Here is a 20233-nt window from a genome sequence, read left to right on the forward strand (position 1 = left end):
TATATGCCCATTATTTCAATTGCTTGAACAATCAAACTTTCATCTGCGTATGCTCGTGACAGCAATACAAACTATAGATAGCCTTGGACAAAAAGTAGTGCTATATCGTTTGGCCTCTGTATTATTGTGAGGTTCCTTTTCTTTACAACAGATGATGACATAGGTTATCCTGGAGACATGCTAAGGGTTCTTCAAAAATACAGCTGCCCGAAAGGATTCTTTGAAAATACATTTACCGAGCGCATCATTTCTGCACCGGAGATGCTGATGTTAGTATCTTACCATAACAATTCAGTTGTTTGAAAATACATTTACCGAGCGTATCATTTAGATGCCGGTGTTATCATGTTGTGAAGATTCACTGGGAGAGAATGCTGCACCAGAAAGTGAAACACGCAGATCGATCAAAATTCAGAGGACCGGACAAATGAATAAAGGAAAATACTGCATTCAGTAAAGCTGACGAAGTTACTTGTAGAGGTATGTTGCAATGCCAAGAATGATGCAGATCAAGATGATATCAATTGTGAAATTCCTGGTCGATCGAAACTGCTCCAAACAAAAAGAAACTACATTAGTCAGCAGAGCTGAGAACATTTCCCCACAAATGTGAGAAAATCCTGTTAACTAGGAGTATATAAGTTATAGAGTTCAGCAATATATAAAAAGCAAGCCACCTGGTTGACAGTTTGTTTTAGTCTGACGTTAGTCACCCTGATCTCTAAATTAGCTTTATCCACCTGCACAAAAATCGTGCACATCATTTAACCTCAAACAAAGAGGATACCATTTCTGTTTCTGGGATAATAAAACAAGACTATATCAGTTTTTCTTTCTTAAAAGGGATAAATAAAACAAGACGATAACAGTCAACAGGTGCTGAGCAAATACTATACGCTAACCTTGGTGTCAATCTCATCCATGAGAGGGACCTGCCTATCCAGTTCCTGCAGAGCTACATGGACAATATGTTAACGTAACCCAATGCAACCAGAGAAGTTAGCAGCTTGCATTTGCGACAGAATTAACCTCGTTCATGTCCTCGGCCAGATTCTTGAGCGTGTCCAGACCTTGAGAGATGAAGTCCAGCCCTTCATCCTGCACATCCCATCTGAATTCTGATGACAAGTTGGTATGATTTTTCATGTTCAGAAGAAGAAATAGCAGTCTCCGCGGCAAGGGAAGGAAGACCTGCCTGCTTGATTCGCCGCATCTCGTACTCTCTCCTAAACTGCTCTGACTCAGTTGTGTGGAAGTAGCCCTCCTCTAATCTTTCAGCTGAGTTTGGAAACAAAAAAACGACGAACAATCTCAGTTTGACCTTGTTTATTACACAGCCAAATCCCCAAGTTCACTAGATGAATCGAGCTGTCGATTCCCTACGTACGATCAGCGGTTACTGCTAATACGAAATTTGAAAAGTTGAACTAAAATGGAGACCTGAATAATCGTCCAACTTCATCCCCGGTCGAGCATTCCAGCCGGCGTCCTGGTCTGTGGCGCCACCGTCGTGGCAGTCGGGGATGGACTGGATCCTGTGGGGCAGCGCGGCCACCAGATCAGCCCGCAGCGCCTTCTCCTCTGGCGAGAGCCTTTTCACCTTCTTGGCGGCTATCTTCTGGAGCTTGACCACCTCCTCCAGGAGCCGCGCCTTGCTCCGCCGCACGTCGGCGTTCAGGGTCACCGAGTCCGCCCGGTTCTTCTCCTTCGCGGCCCTCGCCGATTTCTGAACCGAGAGTCACCAGACATGAGTGGCCATGCATGGTTTCAGTGGCGGCCAACCACCCACCTGTAACTGTAAGGCAGCCAAGGGCGAGAGGAAAATCACGGGAGGGAGACCTCGATGGCGGCGTCGATCTCGGCGTCCACGGCAGCGTAGAGGCGCGAGAAAGGGTCGCCGTCGTTCCGGTGCTTGTCGGCGTCGTACCGGTCGTACTTCTTGCAAATGGCGTTCACCCGTGTGAGCACGTCGATCATGCTCATCTTGCCCGCCTGCCAAGCTCCCCTCCCCGGCCCCGAGAAGATCACCGGAAGGTGCACCGCGATACTGCCAAGGGCCAGAAGGGTTTGTCGCTCGTCGGACCCGTCGCCGCCGCAGCGCTGGTGTCAGTTTGGACTTCGGACAGCGGATGCGCCGTAGAGGAGGAAGAAGTGTTGAGGCTGCGGGATGATCGATGGTTAAGGATGTCTGGTTGGCAGGTAACTTCAGCTGATTGCCCCGATTCTCCCGGGTTTCAGTTAATCATCAACGCGTGTTCATTCCCTTGGCCTGCTCCATTTTTAGAAAAGGCTGAGCATCGCCAATCGCCATGGTTGGAGCTCGTTCACTCGTTCCTGCAAGAGGCCATTCCTGCGACGAGCAAGTCGGCATAGAAAACAAGGCCCTCTAAAAAGAATATCCATGGGTTCGATCCCCCCAGCTCAAAGACATTAGAAAGACTTTGATCGGTTGGGATAGCGATGACTGAGGAATGAGATTCTGTTAGCGCTCAATATTTCTGTGCAGTGTGGGGCGCATGAACTGCAACTGTATAATAAAACTCACATGAAGCACACATTTGTGCTACTTGTACATGAACCATAGGCTTTGATCAGATCATTGGCCGGATCACTTATCAAATGAATGTTAAATAGATCAGCATGACAAGATGAGACAATCTCACCTAGAAGCCATACACGCAATCACAATGTGCTAAGTAGAAACAATTAAGTTGAAGCAAGAGAAAAAGGCATAAAAAGAAGGCAACAAGAGAAAAAAAGTAATAAAAAGCAAGCAACAAGAGACCAACCATTCTAGACCAAAATAAGATTTATGCTCCCATGTTCACTTGCATTGAAAGTTAACAATGAAAGTTCAACAACAAGCAGGGATTTTTGACTAGCAGTTTCTTAGGAATGGTTCTGCTCTGCTGCTTCAGATAAGTATTCCAGCATGAAACTTAAACTAGAACTTAAATTACAAAGTACGCTAAAACTGATAAGATGCTAATAAAGACTGTTGATTCAAATGATGAACTACACTTGGATTGCTTTCCCGTTTCAGGCCTGTCTGAAAGCCAGCTGCTTCTTTGGCCTCATCTGAAAAAAGGGAAAACGTTGGAAATAAGACATCCGGTGAAGAATGAAGAGAAATTCAGGACAACATGCTTTAGCTGCCAGCATTTGAGATTCATTTAGTACATTTATGGAAGGTTGATGCAAAAACAGCTCCAGAATGGAAGTATCAGTTACTATACTATGTACAAATCAGAATCGCAGAAGACAAGATTAATAATTCAACAGTGCTAAGCTCCATCAATATCTGAATTGATTCAAAGCAGCCTAGATATAACACAGTGAAGCCGACTTATGAGAACTCCTGACGAAGACCAACAGATCATGAGCAATGTGATCGATGACAAAAGCCAAGAACATGGAAATTAATATAAAAGCGGGATTAAGATCCTGAACGCCAATTTGCTACAGTCATACATAGCACTACAATGATTGGGTAAAAGAAGGCAAGCTTTTTCTTTGATCTCAACCAAAAAGAATTATTCTTTGAAATACATTATACGAGATCTAACAGTGAGAAAAACATCTACTTTTAATTTCTGCAGTGTAATCGGCTGCCAGTAACTGAAATTCCGAATTAACATATTTGTTGCCTTGGAGGGAGGGTTCATGATTCAGAGGAGAAGATGCATACACAACAGCAGTCGACACTCAAAAGAAGGCATAATTGGCTTGTAATCTAAGCAGTCATAAGTGATACTAACATCAAACTAAAACAGGAAGTAGCAGTAAGCCAGTAATTAGTAGCTCCAATAACGATGGTATTAAGAGCAACACTGAGCATGAAAGGGTGACACTGCATTCATGGATATATAAGATAATCGAATCCAAGAACATGAACAATGATACTATTTTACATACAAACACACTCAGATGAACATGTGGAAAAAGATGAAAGCATTTTCACCTCGTTGCAGTGACCGCACTTCTTCTTGCGGCAGTTGTTGGCCCTGATGGAATTGAGCGCGTAGCACCTGCAGGCATCCACCACGGTGAGTGACTCTGATGGCGAACAATCGAACTGACAGCTTAGGATTTGAGATGGCTAGCTAGGGAATTAGTCGTACTCGCGGCAGATCATCTTGTACTGGCGGTATTTGAGTGCGAGCTGGAGGAGGTTGGGGTCGACCTTCGGGGGGTAGCAGCCACCCTTGCCGCCGCCGTTGAGGCGGAGCACCAGGTGCAGCGTGCACTCCTTCCAGATGCTGTAGTCGGCCAGGGTGCGCTCGTCCTCCAGCTGCTTCCCGGCGAAGATGAGCCGCTGCTTGTCCGGCGCGATGCCTGCAGAACACAAGAAAACGCAACAAAGTTGGTAAACAAAAACAGAAAATTTTGTAGGAATTAGATGATGGAACCAAATCAGAAATGGGGGCCTTTTCGAATTGAGTTTAATGACGAAGAACAAAGAGGATCCAAATCCAACACTGGCCGCTTGCCTGATTCAACCAAGATTGAGCTCGATCACAAGAAACGCAAGAAGAAAGTCCACTCAAAACCCTCTCCTCTTCTCCCCGGATCCAAGAAAAAGGGTGCCTTTTTTACGCATCACCCAGGTCGATCTGCTCTGTTTCATAGCAGGGCCGTCCAACACTACAAGAATCGAGCACTCAGCATACAATGCTCCCACTGATCGAACCACAACAAGTCAACAGCGCTCATGGCGGGCGGCTAAGCCAAACCGAAGGTAAAAGGAAGCGCCTTTAAGCCAAACCGGAGCAGGGGAGCAACGCGCGCAGCAAGAAACAGGGACACGCGCTGGTGACTGACCAGCCGGCAAGCAGCAACAGACGATGGAGAAGGAGGTGGCGAATGGAGAGCTATTTAGCCACACGCGTCCGTCCGCACGCACACACGCAAACTAACCTTCCTTGTCCTGGATCTTGGCCTTGATGTTGGCGACGGTGTCGCTGCTCTCGACCTCGAAAGTCGCCGTCTTCCCCGTCAGTGTCTTCACGAAGATCTGCATCTCGCCGCTGGTCGGAGATTGCTCGCCGGAGCCCGGAGGAGTCGGGGTTTTGGGGGAGTGGGTGGGGTGGCGGAGTTGCCTGTGTTGCGCCGCGGACGTGGTGCGGCTTTATAGCTAGGGGCGTGGCCAGAGCAAAGCAGTGGACTGGCCTCTTGCGTGCGGTCCGGTTGCTCGTTGGCAAATGGGTTCCCGGCCCATATCAATAGGACATGCATTACACAGCAGTCATTTATTTCCTATGAAAAATACAACCGCCATTAGCCATTCAATTAGAAGCGAAAGCCTTTCAAATCCCTTGAATATAAACTTGATGGAAGCGGCTAAACCACATTATGGTAGTTCGGTGCAAATTCAAAATGAGGCCACATGTATATCTCTCCTCTTCTATATCTATACACAACTAAAAAGAATCGCGTGTTATCGTCCTCGCCCCGCTAATCACCCACGCCTAAACTAATCGCCCCACTCTCTCCGTGAATGAAGAACCGGTTGCATGCGCGCGCGCCTCTCTTCCCCATCCCCACGCGGCCACGTCGCCGCACGCACTTCTCCTCGCCTCGCCTGCTGCGCCATCCTCCCCCAACTTCAATCTAGAACAGGGATCGAGATGGGCAAGCTTCTCTGCGACCTCTACGCCGCCGCCATTGCAGAGGCCCTCCTGCCGTCCCCTTCGCCCCGTGGGGCCGCGTCCCCCGCCCCATCCGCCTCCTGCGGCGCTGCCCCCCAATCACGCCCCCGCCGCTGCACCGCCCTGCCCTGCTCCGTGCTGCCGCCGCCCCAACGATGTGCCAGTGTGCCTCCGTGCGCGTGCGGCGCACCCTCGTTGTACCAGCAGCACTTGAACTAAGCTTTGTGCCACCCCGTGCCTGTAGATGTCACCCAAGCTGGAGGCTGAAACCAAGGACGGCGGCGCCGACTGCATCTAAGACCTACGTCTTCTGGAACGGCGATGAGATCGCCCCAGGACAGGTTATCAGGCCGCTCCACAGCAAAATTGTTGTTCTGCAGTTGTTTTACTTCTGAATAATGTGGTTTTCTTTTCTATATGCGTGGTGAATTTCGTTGGATTGCAGTACTACTTCGAGGACCAGTTTGGCCTGTTGCGGTTCGTGAAGGTCGTTAGAGACGCTGGGCTGCTCTTGATCCTGCCCATCAGTCCCTATGTCGCCGCCGAGTGGAATTATGGGTCACCTTTCTTTCTTCACTGTTACGTGATTAGGTGTAATTTTAAGAGTTTTTTGGGTTTCCCTAGCCATTAATATGGCTATTGTGTATGGAGTTTAAGGAGGCATGCCGGTGTGGTTGCACTACGTACCAGGAACGGTTTTCAGGACAAACAATGAGCCATTCAAGGGGTGCGGTGGACATATGAATTTGATCGACTAATTATTAGTTTGGTGCCAACTGTAGTGATTTTTCTGGATGCAGAGCCATACGGGGGCCCGTTTGGAACAGAGGAATACAAAACACAGGAATCGTAGGAATAGAGGAAAGCAAAAAGTGAAAAACTGCAGGATTCCAAAACACAGGAATAAAAGCTTAGATTGTTTGGAACACATGAATCCATAACATAAAAATCATAAAATGTTGGGCTAATATAAATATTGTTCTCGATTTTTTTTGATAAAAAGTTAACAACAAACACACCATTAAAGATAGCATTTGCTTTCCGTAGATAAACTAGAGTTGATATTTTATCTCATGACCCTCTGCCTGAAGCCTAAAGGTGCTCCTCTCCTTATCTAATGATTTCTTTTTTTTTTGCTTAAAATCTAATGAAGCTCTATGGCGAGGAGGAACAGAAACGAGGCAAGCTTTGATTAGCATGTGAGCGTGCTGTGAGCGAGCAAGCATCGTAGGAAAATTTCTCTTAGCTCTGAGCACATTTTTTCTTTCCTTCAAAAGCACAATCTCCATTGCCTTTCCTCTAAATCCTTTGAACCAAACGTGTCATCTCCGTTTCTTTCCTATGGAACTAAATCCTCCATTTTTCATACATCTACATATTTCCTATGTTCCAAACAGGTCCCGAAGAGTTTCACGACATACATCGTGAATATGATGTTGATCTCTCTTCGTCTTCTCTACATGAACCTCATCACACGATTCCACATCTAACAAGTGAGCAGCAGGTATAACATATATATATATATGGCCACTATATGATAGCAGCTAGATCCTTGCAGACCCTTTTTTATCTTGTAATCCCAGTAGTTCCTACTATCAAAGCTGAGTCCTGTCTCAGTGTCACCGGTAGAGTGGTGAGTGTTGTTGGTAGCTTCCTGTTTTTAGATGACCAAGTGTCCCAAAATGCATTTCTTGGTTGTTCATGTGACCATATACTAGGGATGGGTACCTGAGTGCCCTTACCTGTCACTGGATAGTAGATAAAAGTAGTTAGCCTAGATGAAAATTGGTTACCATTTTAGGAACCTACATCACATTTCACTGGATAGTAGATTCTTCTGGATACAATTCCATTGGATTAGGTGGTCATTGTGTTGAACTTTAAAGCTTCTGTAAGAATAATTTGCCTTGATGTCCACTGGAACATTGACACTTATCTTCAGATTTCTAGAGATATACTACATCTGAAGCTTCTGCTATTGCTATTTTATTTGCAGCCGAGACCAAACTATGCTGCTGATTGGTTTTGGTACGAATGAGAAATATTTGAGGAGGGACAGTCCGCTATTGGAGCTCAAGCTGCTAGCTTACTGTGTTTGGAGAAAAACAGAGAGGTGCTATTTTCTAAACTGACGAATGGAATAAGGGATTTGATGGAGTAAATTGCTTGGTTCTATGGATTGGAAGAACCGAAGAAGCCACGGAAGAGAGATGTAGGAGATGGAGATAAGCTGCTGTTCCAAGGTGGCTGTGGTGTGGCAAATCTGGCTTATGGCGGGTGCACAATGGAAGAGAGCAAACAAATATTTGCCCAATTTTGTATTTAAAGTTCAAATTTGTGGACCTTTTATGAACTGTGCACTTAAAAATGATTAGACAATATGAACATAGTTTATTACTCATTTTTTTTATAACTGTAACAACGTACGGACATATTTCCTAGTAAAAAATAAAATATAAGAAAGTCGTTTCATAAACAATTTCTTTTATTCACCATATCATTGAGAGTAAAATACATTGGTGGGCCATAAACTTGTAAATTAACATCGCTTAGGTTCATCAACTCAAAGCATATTTCTGGCATATATACAAATTATTTAAGTTACTAACTATTATTTAAGTTACTAACTGCAGATCCATATCCGTGGGGGAGAAAGACGACTATGCAAGAACAAACATGATAGAGAATTAGAGATACACACAGTCAACGTGCCATTATGTCAAGTATACTTGAGCTTATATAGATTAGACAATTATGCTATATCAACGCTAGAGATTATAAAGACAGTGGATTTCTTGATCAGAGGCTATTCCCCAATCGCCATTACAGTGGTCAATGGTGGGATTCCTTGGGGGTGGCTGTAGATTACAAAGCAAGCAAGCCATGAGCGAATGTGGTGGGAGGGTGAAGGGAAATGTAAGGATACCATGGACAAAACCTACTTAAGAGCATCTCTATCAGATTAAGGATATCTAATCCCCAGCTAAATGGGATTGAGAAAACAAACTTTTGAAGTATAGAGAAACTGTGCTCGAGCAGATTCAGGAAGGAAAGGGGATTGAAGAAAAAAATTGCTTGCTCCCCTCTATTTGAGGGATTGAAGAGGAAGTCATAAGTTTAAATTAACAGCCGAATGGCATACTTCCTCTTCAGTTTATTTTGGTCGCACTTATCTTTATCACCCCCATTTGTGTTAAAAGTAGACGTTGAATTAGATCCATGAGTAAAAGGGTCTATCGAAACAATTATTATTTATTTCAAGCTATTTTGGCTGTCTTAATCTTCAAAAAGAAATTAAACTGTAATGGTAAAATAAAAAATAAAAAATAAAAAGACAAAATTGGCAACCGGACACCGAAAGTGGCCTCTCTTTACCGGCGGACATGAAAAATAGAGCAGTTTGCTGGTGGACACTAACATTGTTGTCAAATTTCCTCCTAGACACCGTGCCAAATCAAATATTCATTTCTAGCTAAGGAGAAGTGTAACACTCTAAAATTTGCTCCTTTTGGAAATATAGTTAAATTGATTTAATTTCGTATTTTTGTGCTCATGAAACATAGGAAAATATTAATTTTCATTATTTTGAAATTTATCATAGGGCTTAGCAACATGGTTGTGCATACATGCCGGTGCATTTGATTTATTGTAATGGGTGGTTGAGTCCAAAATTCGAAATGAATTTCAAATGCTTTTGAAATTGGCTTTGAAGTAAAAGAAAAGAAAATTAGGAAATAAAAGCATTTAAAAAGTTGTAAGAAATTATTTTTGAAAACTTACCAAAATTTCTCATTTTTATTGAAAAGTGTATTTTAAACTATTTGAATTTGATTTGGGTTACATTTGGATTTGGTTTTGAAAACAAAATAGGGAAAAAACGATTTGGAAAATGGAAAATCTTTTCTCACTCAATCTGGCCCGCTGGCTTCTCTTTCCCGCAGGCGGCCCAAGCCGCTCGGCCTCGTTTCCCCGCTGGCAAGGCGACCCGCTTTTCTTTCCTCCGCGTCGGCCCGCTCACGCCCCGCGCCTCCCTTCGTGCAACGGCCCAACTCGGGCAGGCCGGCCCAGCAAGCACACTGATCCGCTCCGCCCTCCCTCTCTCTTGCGTCGACAGGTGGGGCTGCCCTGTCAGGGCCGTCCGCTACCTCTCGTCCCCATGCTGGACTCCACCGCCGCCGTCGCCATGAGTCCGACTCCGCACCGGCTACGCGTCCTCCGTTGCCGTGCCGCCCAAGCCGCCTCGGCCTCATAAAAACCCGACGCCCCGTGCCCGTGCCTCCCAATCCAAGCCCTGGAGCAAGCCGCTGCCGCCGCCTATGCCCTAGCGTGCTCGTGCTGACGAGCCGCCCGCTTCCCCAAGCGCAGCGCCGCCTCCGTGCTTCCTCTGCCGCCGAAATCCCCCTAGGTGAGCTCGACTCAACCTCCTCTCCCCTCCCGTGCTTTTCCCATCGAAATTCATGCACCATAGGCCATGTTTCGAGTTTCGCCGCCGAGCTCCCTTTGCCGGCCATGGCACCGCCGCCGTTCCTTTCAACGCCGGCGACAGTTTTCTCTCTCCCTCGCTTGATCCATTGACAACCGTCTCATCTAAGATCTGTGACCCAGATTAGAAGATACCTTTTCGTTGGCACTTTTATTAAAGAGACCCTCGGTTTATTCAAAATAGAACCCGCAGTCCATTGCGCAATCCCCAGATTACGCCTTGCTCTTTTAAAAAGCGTAATTTGCTCGGTTAATTTAAAAAATACGCTCACTTATTTTCATATTTGTCATTGATTTTGTTTTAGCCATAACTTTTTCGTTTTAACTCCGATTTGATTCGTTCAACTTGCGTTAGGTTCGTAATTTCATAATCTACATGTTTATACTACTGTTAAGTGACTTTTCAACTTTTAAAATTCGAGGTTAGATTTAATCTATTATTTTAATAAAGGAAATCTTGTTTAAATCATATTTTCTACGTTTTATCTCCGAATTGACCCGTTCAAGTTGCGTTAGATTCATAGCGATGAGATCTACGCGTTAGTAACAGTGTTTATCATATTACTATTTCTGAAATTTCATGGTTTAAATCATATCTTGATTAATAATTATGCAACTGGGTTTTGTAAATAAAATATGATTTGTTTTACTTTAGTTTTATAATTCAAATCTAAAATTGACTTAATTCAATCTATATTATTTATAAAATATCTTATATATATGAATTTATATAGTTAAAATAAATGAAGCCGATATTTTTCTTTTTCACGTATAAAGCAAATCTCTTGGTAGTTGTATCTTTTCAACCGTAGCTCCGATTAGAGTGCTTCTCGCGATTGTGTGTTCGTAGCGATTGTGTGTTCTATTGTTTGCTTCGTGTATGATTGTATGGATGCTTGTGTGGTGCTTTATGATTACGTCCAGTCGGTGAGATATACGTGGTGATCAAGAAGAAGAAGAACGTTGAAGATTAAAGCTTACCGAAGGATCGGTGTTTTAAGGCAAGTATAGCATGTGATCATCCTTGTTGTTCTATACACCTTTAATTATTTAATTTATACTGCATGTGTCTATCTTGACTGCCACTAAGGATTTTCTAGTACTTTGTTATCCTGTACCTTGATACATTTGGGTTATTGCATTGGATAGTTTGATGCTAGTGCTCAACCAAAACCATGATCTTATAACTTGACTAATGGTATATGTAATAAACACTAAAAGATATTTTTTAGCAACATAGAATAAGGGGGCTAGAGCATTGGGCTATTTTTATGATGGTCTAGATTCCTCTCGCTAAGAATTTATCTATAAGTGATCATCTAGGACTTACTGTACAGCTGTGAGGGCTATATGGCTCTGGCTTTAGCTCAGTATAAGGTTCTTTTCTAGAGGTTACCTTTATGGCGCAAGACCGGCTTCGGTTTGTATGATCTCGGCCTGCCAAGAGGGTGCACTTTGGTTTCTTTATATTTTGTTAGTCACTCTTTGGAGGGGGGTTCATGCTTATTGATGGAGAAACCTTAGCGACCCTAACTTGTTAGACGAACCTTGGAAAAGCTTCATAGTGAACTCTGCCGACCTTCCTTGGTAGTGGGTCAAGAGGCTCGCGACCTCGGGTGAAAGGGTAAATCACGACTCACAGTGAAAGTGTACAACCTCTGCAGAGTGTAAAACTGGTATATCAGTCGTGCTCACGGTCATGAGTGGCCTTAGAACATTTACGGAATAGATGATCACTAATAGTTAACGATGATGAACACTAATGATATGGATGATGAAGATGCTCACTAAATATTATTGTTTATGCTATTCATTATTCATATTTACCTGATCATGTGTTTATGGGCTTGTGATGAACTTGATGCTACTAAATTGCTAAAAGATGACTCATTAAAAAGCTAAACGTAGTTAAACCAGTGTCAGCCTTTTGAGCCTCATGAACCCCATGTTACATTTGTTGAGTACAACATGTACTTACGCTTGTTGTATTTTCAATTATTTGGATAAAAATCCTGGATGGGTACCAGATTGCTAGAGTTTGGAGGAATTAGGCTTGTGATCAACCAGTCAGTTGTCCCTATGAATTTGAAGTCTTCGCCTGAAGATCGGAGTTGTCTTTCCGCTGTCTATACTCTAAGGTTATAATCTTTATACTAATACGCTATGTATTTAAGCATTGTCTTTTGATATGACCCTTATTAGTAGCTATATATGAGATTTGACTTCCTAGGATCACCTATGGTGTGTATCTTGTTTTGTTCTTAAAATCGGGTGCTACAAGAAGAGAGATCCGGCGCGAAATGTTCTTTTTACCCCTATCTCTTGCTTCTTCCCCATCTCCTACTCTACTCAAGCGCCTCTATGTCCACCTCCTCCATGACCAAGCCCTATCGGGAGGGGCCACGACTGTCCGGCCGGGCTTGGGGTGGCCTCATCGGCATCCAGCCGGCAAGTGGCGGCATGTGGCCACACGTCCTGCAGGGCCCAAGCGGCTCGCAGGCAGAGCCCAAGCTACCGGCGACGAGGTTGTAGAGCTCCCGCAGGGAGCTCGAGCGGGAGGATCGGGATGCCTCGGTCAGATGCCAACAGGGCGGCATGCGTGCTACAGACCCGAGGCACAACCACCGAGAGGCAGGGCTAGCGCCTGCTCTAGAGATCGGCCAAAAACGAAGGAGCATCTCGGTTGTCCATGGAGGCACCTCGCCGGAAAGTTGACCAAAAAAAGGAAAATGAACGGAAACTACCGCCCAGCTCCACGCCCGATCCCGACCGCTGGGCTCTCCCCTACCATGCGCGCCCATCCCCGCTGACTCAACAGAGCTCGAGACCACGGAGGCCAGCACGCGGCGGCGCTACACGAGCTCAGCTATAGCTCGTGCCCGTGGCGTCCAGCGCGTTGGCGGCGCAACAGCTCAGTCCTGCGGTGGCCATGGAGGAGGCAGACACAGAGGCAGCGAGCTTGGCCTGAGGAGTGGAGATGGGAAGAAGAAGAAAGAGCCATTGGCAAAAAGATCATTTCATGTCTGTTCTCTCTCCTTCTTATCTAGAAATGAATATTTTATTTGGCACGGTGTCTAGGAGCAAATTTGACAACAACATTGGTGTCCACCAGCAAATTGCTCCATTTTGCATGTCCGCTGGCAAAAAGAGGCCACTTTCAGTGTCCGGTGGCCAATTTTGCCAAATAAAAGAGGAAGTGTGGAAAAAATGACAAGAAGATATTGGAAAAAATGACAAGATATTTGAACGTTAATTTGAAAAAGACCATAGAAGCAGGAGTTTATTTTGCTCATGGTATTAAGAAATAGAAACCCAAAGTAGCCCCTTACATCTTTGCTAAACGTAAAGGTACTCATATTACAAATTAGATTCTATTTATGCTGACTGCTTTTACTCTATTTGTGCAGCTTCATTAGCAAGCACCTCCTAGAGAAGTTGTACTAATGAATAGCCATATACATTAGTCGATGCAGAAGCTAGGATATTAATATATTTCCTTTTCTAAAAAAGAGAAGCTATACTAAATAGGATTATTTTGGTCTGTTTCTGAAAATGTCTCCCGTAGAACAGCTATGAGCCAACTTCCTCGTTAAGCATCCCGAGAGGAGCTTCTTTCGCACCCTCCACCTTGCCTTGCGGTCCTGTGCCCACTTTGAGCACACCTTCCATCCATCATGGGCCACCGTCTTCCTAGTGGTGGCTTGCCTCCGCCCCAATGAGTTCCTCCCACCAAGCGCCCTCTCCATTGATCAGCGCCACCTCGCCCTATCGGTTGTCTCCCCATTGCCTCCAATATCGACGAGAGCTCCCCCTGCTGAGCACCATCCATTCGCACCGACAACTCGACAAGCGCCAAGGCACTATGGTTGCCCCCACCCCAGTGAGCGCCATCAGATCGACGTGGCGCCTGCGGAGGAGCTTTATTGGTTGGTTGCCAAAACTTAGGCAAGCCAAAAATTTGGCAGCCATTTGATTTGGTACCAAAATTTGCCAATATCTCACAATTGGCATGCCCTTGACCACCACATGTGCCGCACGCTGCAGCCTGCATTGACCACCATGTCTGCCACCCCACATCCGTGCACGAGCCCCCATTGACCACCATGTGTGCCTCCCACATCCGTGCATGCCCTGGCCTTCACTAAGTAGGAGGAACCCTGTTGCTTGCCCTGTCTTTTAGATTGGAAGAAGCGGGAGCAAAGGCCACACTAGCTTTTCCAAATAGGCCAGCATATCCTCACTTTAAGCATCTATGCATTGTACATGCCCTAACTCGCTCACAAACTAGGGTTTGTTTGGTATGGCTTTTGGCCCCCAAAAGCCAAAAGCCAACAAAAGGGGAGGGAGGAAGCCCACAACCGCTTCTGGCAAAAGCAATTTTCTTCCTAATAGAATCCCACAGCTCGACCCCTGCTTTCTCCGGCTTTGAAAATGAGAAATTACTCGTCTGCCATCTGTAATGCGTATCACTTCGTTGTTTTGTTCGTACCGAGCGACACCTTCTTCGTGAGCGAGCGCACACCGACGTTAGGGATTCGGGACAGTCGCGCTTCCTTCCCTGTGAGCTAGGCCCCTCCATGGCCGGCGGTGGAGCAGGCACCTACCACTGTAGTGCGTGGGCCCTGCCCAGAGGCGAGGGTAGCAGCGCGCATCTGCCCCATCCCATCGAGATGAAGAAGCAGGATGTGGCCACTGCGCACGGGCTCCATCGGGTGAGATCTGACGAGAGATGGGCAAGCGTTAGTGAGCACGACAGGTCTGAGTGCCTCCCCTGCCCCTGTCCTCTCCTCCTCCCACCCCATGTCCTCTGCCTAGGAAGGCCTTGACAGTGAGCACCTTCGGCGCGCGCGAATCCCCCCTCTCCTCCGCACGACTGCTCGCCGGCTCCGCACATCCTTGGCGGCCCTCTACTCTTGTCCTCCATGCGACTGCTCGCTGGCTCCGCATATCCCTAGTGGCGATCGTGACACCCACGGGAGCATGGGCTCGTGCGATTCGAGAGGAAGAAGAATAGGCTGTGAGGATGACATGCAGGGTCCACTTGTAAGTGAGAGAGTATGGTAGCAGTTTTTATATGGAAGCCACAACTGCTCAACCAAAGGCTTTTGGCTTTTCTCACAGTCCACATCTCATAGCAGCCTTTTCAAAAGTCATAGCTCACAACAGCTTTTTCAAAATCCACGGCTCAACCAAACAGGGTCTTAATGTGCTGATGCATGCATGCCGATCTTTCCCTTTTTAGTGAAATTGCTTCTCTCTTAATTTTAGTATCTTAGATTTATTTGTCCTCTTACCTTCTATGAGGTCATAAGAATATCCTGTTGGCGGTTGTTATCCAACATTCTACCGCCAACTTATTTCTAAAAAGGAGAAAACTAACATGTTTTACACGCATATGGCTTTGCTATTGACATAGTTTCACTTGTATTGCAAGACTTCTATTTTACAGCACTTATACTTGGATACAATGGAATTATAGTCGAAATGCGCCTTCTAACAAAGCGTAAAGCAGATCTTATGCCAAGGAATGAGAACATGGCCCATCCAACTGATAAATTTGGGCCAAACCCCACCATGATTGCGCTCCAGCCCACCAAGAGACCCACCAGGCGAAGGCGGTGGCGAGACGGGCCAGGCAGGGGTGCGGCCGCACCGCCCCCAGCTCCGCTTGGTCCCACCTTGCTTTGACAGTTCATTAATGCCATGCAGAGGAGGTTTAGCATGGTTTCCTAATTTATCCCTCGCCAAACTGACCTCAAGCATTATAAGTAGAGGTGTAGAGGGCCCATTCAACACACACAACACAAGAGCCTCTCTTCCTCCACTCGTATTCTTTTTACTATTTTTAGTAGTTAGAGCTAGGAGAAGCTACATTGGAGAGCTTGAGCAACTTGAGCTTTTTGGTATGAATAATATTAAGAGTTTCCTTTTGTACTTGCTCTCATATTATCAATATAGCTATGCTTATAAATTAGAGCTAAGTTCTTATGTTATTAATGTAGCATATAGAACTTTATGCTTAATCCTTCATACAATATACATGTTTAGACCAAGAGCTAAGTTGAGGTGATGAGTTCTACTTTAAGTTAGTTTTGATCATTATATTCTTACGGGTTTGTCGTCCGTCCTCGAGACAGATGCTCTAGTAAGAGGACTCCTGATAAAGACGGAAGTTCCCGACCACTGCTAGAGTAGTAACCAATAGCGTAAGCGTGGTGTCTGTGTTAGAAGTTACCTTCATTTGCCTCGTATCCTCTGGTTGAGGGGTAGGCGGCAGGTGGTGACAACCCTGTCCGTCCTTCGTAATCCCCCACGTTCGGATATGATGTAGAGCTACAGGCTGGAGGTGCTTGGCAGACCAAGCATAAGCCGGTGCCCAAAGTAAGTTTATGATGACCAAAGCTATCTTAACATACAATCACTACCCTTAGAAATTCATGTATTTATATGATTATCTGCTCATCTTAGCATAGCTATGTAAGATAAACCTACTCCAGTCTAGGTTTATTCTTTTATTCTTTATTCTTTCTTTTATCTTTATCCTTGAGATTGTCTTGAGTATGTGTGTCACACTATCCAACATTTATCTAGAATTACCCCTGTTATGAACTTTAGTCTACTATGCAGTTATGTTATCTTGTCCATATTCTTAATAGAGACTTTTACACCATGTCTTCCATTGGGAAAATATAAAAGAATGATACCCAAATACTTCCCAGTGAAATGCTACAACGATATATTCGTACACTTGCGAAATATTTCTACATGTGTACAAAAATATCATCATGGCATTTTTGGTGCCATTGCTAGGAAACACCAATCCTAGTTATTGCGCTAAAAAATGCCAACAAACATTTCTGACGCCGTTGCTAGGGATGGACTTAAAATCTCTACACTTGGTGATTACGCTAAGAAATGCCAACATATCCCTATCCGAACTGGTAAGGGCTATTTGGTTGAAACCTTTATTTTGTGGTTGCCGGTAAAAGCCTACTTTTGAAAAGTTGGAGAAGCTGACATTATTGATATCTTCTAGATGAACAACAAAATGTGTAATAATTGTAATGTCCATCAACAATATCTTTAGAAGTCAAAAGTCAAACCAGACAAGCTTCAGGCTTTAATAAAATAAAATAAGCCTCATATTTTCCTAGATTTTACAGAATTTAACAGGGTTGCTCTTTCAAGTGACAGGCGACATGCTTGGTGATATCGAGGTGCCTATGATAATTACGCCAATCTCAAGGTCTGCCGGCTAAGACTTTTAGAGGTGCTTTCTTATAGGGATAGGATATGTCATGCGTTTACAAAGATGAGTGTCTGCACCACAAAAAAAAGTAAAATAAAATAAAAACTTTGGCAGCCAGAAGCCACCTTTCACAAGTTGGCAGAATTTGTTTGTTTTAGATTCTTGCTTTTGGCCTCTATTAGGAGGCAACAATTAACTGACAAAGGAGCCTAAACTATACAAAAGAGTTGGAATGTCATGACCAAGTGACAACCTATTATTCTTGGCAAAGAAAAACGACACTTCTGCAACTAACGCTTAACACAGGTAAATCATCAGAGTCGGTCACGTTTCCTTCATTCCCTCTTGGCATCCAGTTTCTTCTTTGCCCTTAGCTGAAGTGAAACGTTGAAAAATTAAACGTTAGATCAAATTAAGAGTGGATGTCGATTACAAGATCAATCTGGTAAGTATGAGCTGCTAGTAATTCAAACCAAATAACTACATATACACATTATTGGTAGCTAGTAAAATTAACTTTTCTAGAATAGGAGAACGACTTTACAGTTACTAGCTAGCACGTACAATACACAAAAGCCAATGACCTGAATAATTCGGATATTAAAAACAAAACCATATGGAGAATTAACAACATTTAATTTAAATGACAGGAAAATAATGTTTTTGTTTGGTTTGTTGTCAGCGGATCAATAAATAATTAGTAATGAACAAGAGAGCATGTTGTTATATATTATATATATGTTCCGGTAATTCAATATTAATTTAATTATTATGCATGTAGCAGCGGAGCATGTTGGTTATCGGTTAATGCCTTAATGGTTACTAGTAATAATCAAGATATAAGAACATGTTAACGATGACATATATTCTTAGTTCCTTATTACGTAGGTTAGCTTGATTATAGGCCGGGAACGAGGAAAATCTAAACGGACGAATTGAAGAAGAGATCGATCAAGTTTGCATTGTCGTCGTCACCTCGCTTGTGTGGCCGCACTTCTTCTTGCGGCAGTTCTCGGCCCTGACGGAGTTGCGAGCATAGCACTTGCGGCAGATCATCTTGTGCTGGCGGTACTTGAGCGCGAGCTGGAGGAGGTTGAGGTCGATGTTGGGGTAGGTCCCACCCTTGCCGCCGCCGCCGCGGAGGCGGAGCACCAGGTGCAGCGTCGATTCCTTCTGGATGTTGTAGTCAGCCAGAGTGCACTCGTCCTCCAGCTGCTTGCCGGCGAAGATGAGGCGCTGCTGGTCCGGCGGGATGCCTGAAGCAAATTGCACTTTGCTTATAAACCCTGACTAATACATAAAGAAAAAGGCGCGGGCGACCAGGCGGCCGGGGACATGCGTCGTACCTTCCTTGTCGTGGATCTTGGCCTTGACATTGGCGACGGTGTCGCTTCTCTCTACCTCCAGCGTCACCGTCTTCCCCGTCAGCGTCTTCACGAAGATCTGCATCTTGTTCTTGCCGAACGGGTGTGGGGGTTTTGGCAAAACGGGACGCATACGGCGGTTGTGGGAAGGGGTGGATGTGGAGTGGTTGTATATATATGGGCATGCAGGGAGAGGGAGTACTTGACGCGCCCGCTACGAAACCTTTCTTTCCCCACAGGAGGAATTGAATTGCTAACTTGTGCAGGTTAGTTTCCGGAACTTCCGGGCAGTTGACAGGGGTTGCATATGCCACGTCGACTACTGGTCCTGGAAAAAAATCGCATGCCGGTCGGTCTGAGTCTTACCCACGACTACGAGGCCACGTGTTGTCCAGGACAACGAGTCCACGATCGCTTGCTGCTCTCTCTCTCTCTGACATGAACACGGATCTGATTTTCCCTTTGTATTACAACTGCAACTCTGAAACTCCTTTCTATTACCACGTCACCTCTGAGTCCATGTTTGGTTCTCGAGTCTTGAGAGAAATTGGTTTTTTAAAAGGATATCATAAATACTGCAGAGTTCAATAAGACTGCCTGTTTGGAACCCGGTATTTGTCATAAAACCATTTGTAAATTACATGTTCCAAAATTTTTCTGGTCCAGAATGGAATTCACTGCAGCGAGCCTACTAAATTTACATCCAGTTTGCCCAAAATAGTTGGGAAAAAAATGTTGCCTTCTCAGGTTGGGGAAAAATTCGACAAGTATCGGGCTTGTCTCATGGATGACTTCCACTGAAATGACGTCGGCGCCCCCACTCGACCCTGATGGTCCGCCGCTGCCCCATGGCGATCGAGCAGCGCGCCGAGGTGGGGACGGACCACCAGCCTGAACGCTGTAGCAGGGCCGTCCCGAGAAGATACGAGGCCCGGTACAAAACTAAAAAATGAGGCCTACTAGTCTAGAAAAAAAATCTCTATTCTTTGTTTTTTTCTTACGCTTTTGTCAACTCGATTTAAAATTTTTAGACCGATTTGCAGAAGATATGGCTTCAATCTTCAAACACTAGTCCACTGGGCGAGTCTAGATGAAAAGAACAAAATTTAGAGATTGATCCGCTACTCGCTATAGTTCAATGTGAATGAATTGAAAAAAAAGAAATATGAATGATTAGTATTACCTTCAGCCTTCAGGGCCTTGCCTCGGTGCCTCGCCGTTGCTGTCACTCGCGATACATGGCCGATAGGAGACGGACAGGTTTGGGATCGCAGGAGTCGGGAGACAAAACGACGCCGTGTGGCCTTCGAAACAAAATCTGCTTAGCTATATGGGTTATGGTACTAGAAAATTGAAGGCCCTGCGCCGTCGCCCAGGCTGCACGCCCGCAGGGACGGCCCTGCGCGTCGTCGCCGACCGCATCCTTGCGCCGCACCTCGGCCATGACATCGTTGCAGAGTCACGCGCGGCACAGACCCGACGGTCATAGG

General features: G+C 45.1%; 3 protein-coding genes and 1 long non-coding RNA gene across 7 annotated transcripts in view; 1 reads left to right on the plus strand and 3 right to left on the minus strand.

The window, feature by feature from the left end:
• The window catches only part of LOC136551656 (uncharacterized), a 212805-nt gene that overhangs the window by 143921 nt on the left and 48651 nt on the right, over positions 1-20233 (plus strand). The gene's annotated exons all lie outside the window — the stretch shown is intronic.
• LOC136551653 (syntaxin-71-like) lies at positions 176-2504 on the minus strand. The gene is made up of 8 exons (XM_066543204.1): positions 1840-2504; positions 1441-1726; positions 1196-1278; positions 1030-1098; positions 903-947; positions 678-740; positions 473-549; positions 176-374 (listed from the first exon to the last, which is right to left on the minus strand). Exons 1-8 carry the CDS (start codon positions 1981-1983, stop codon positions 359-361), a joined length of 783 nt encoding a protein of 260 aa, XP_066399301.1. The 5' UTR covers positions 1984-2504; the 3' UTR covers positions 176-358.
• Positions 2751-5121, minus strand: LOC136551654 (ubiquitin-ribosomal protein eL40 fusion protein-like). The gene is made up of 4 exons (XM_066543205.1): positions 4918-5121; positions 4122-4335; positions 3962-4028; positions 2751-3078 (listed from the first exon to the last, which is right to left on the minus strand). Exons 1-4 carry the CDS (start codon positions 5018-5020, stop codon positions 3040-3042), a joined length of 423 nt encoding a protein of 140 aa, XP_066399302.1. The 5' UTR covers positions 5021-5121; the 3' UTR covers positions 2751-3039.
• On the minus strand, positions 17501-18876 carry LOC136551655 (ubiquitin-ribosomal protein eL40y fusion protein-like). Its single transcript, XM_066543207.1, has 3 exons — positions 18726-18876; positions 18355-18635; positions 17501-17753 (listed from the first exon to the last, which is right to left on the minus strand). The coding sequence occupies exons 1-3, from the start codon at positions 18874-18876 to the stop codon at positions 17715-17717; spliced, it is 471 nt and encodes a 156-aa protein (XP_066399304.1). The 3' UTR covers positions 17501-17714.

The sequence above is a fragment of the Miscanthus floridulus genome, chromosome 4 (assembly GCF_019320115.1).
Source record: "Miscanthus floridulus cultivar M001 chromosome 4, ASM1932011v1, whole genome shotgun sequence".
Taxonomy (NCBI): Eukaryota; Viridiplantae; Streptophyta; class Magnoliopsida; order Poales; family Poaceae; genus Miscanthus; species Miscanthus floridulus.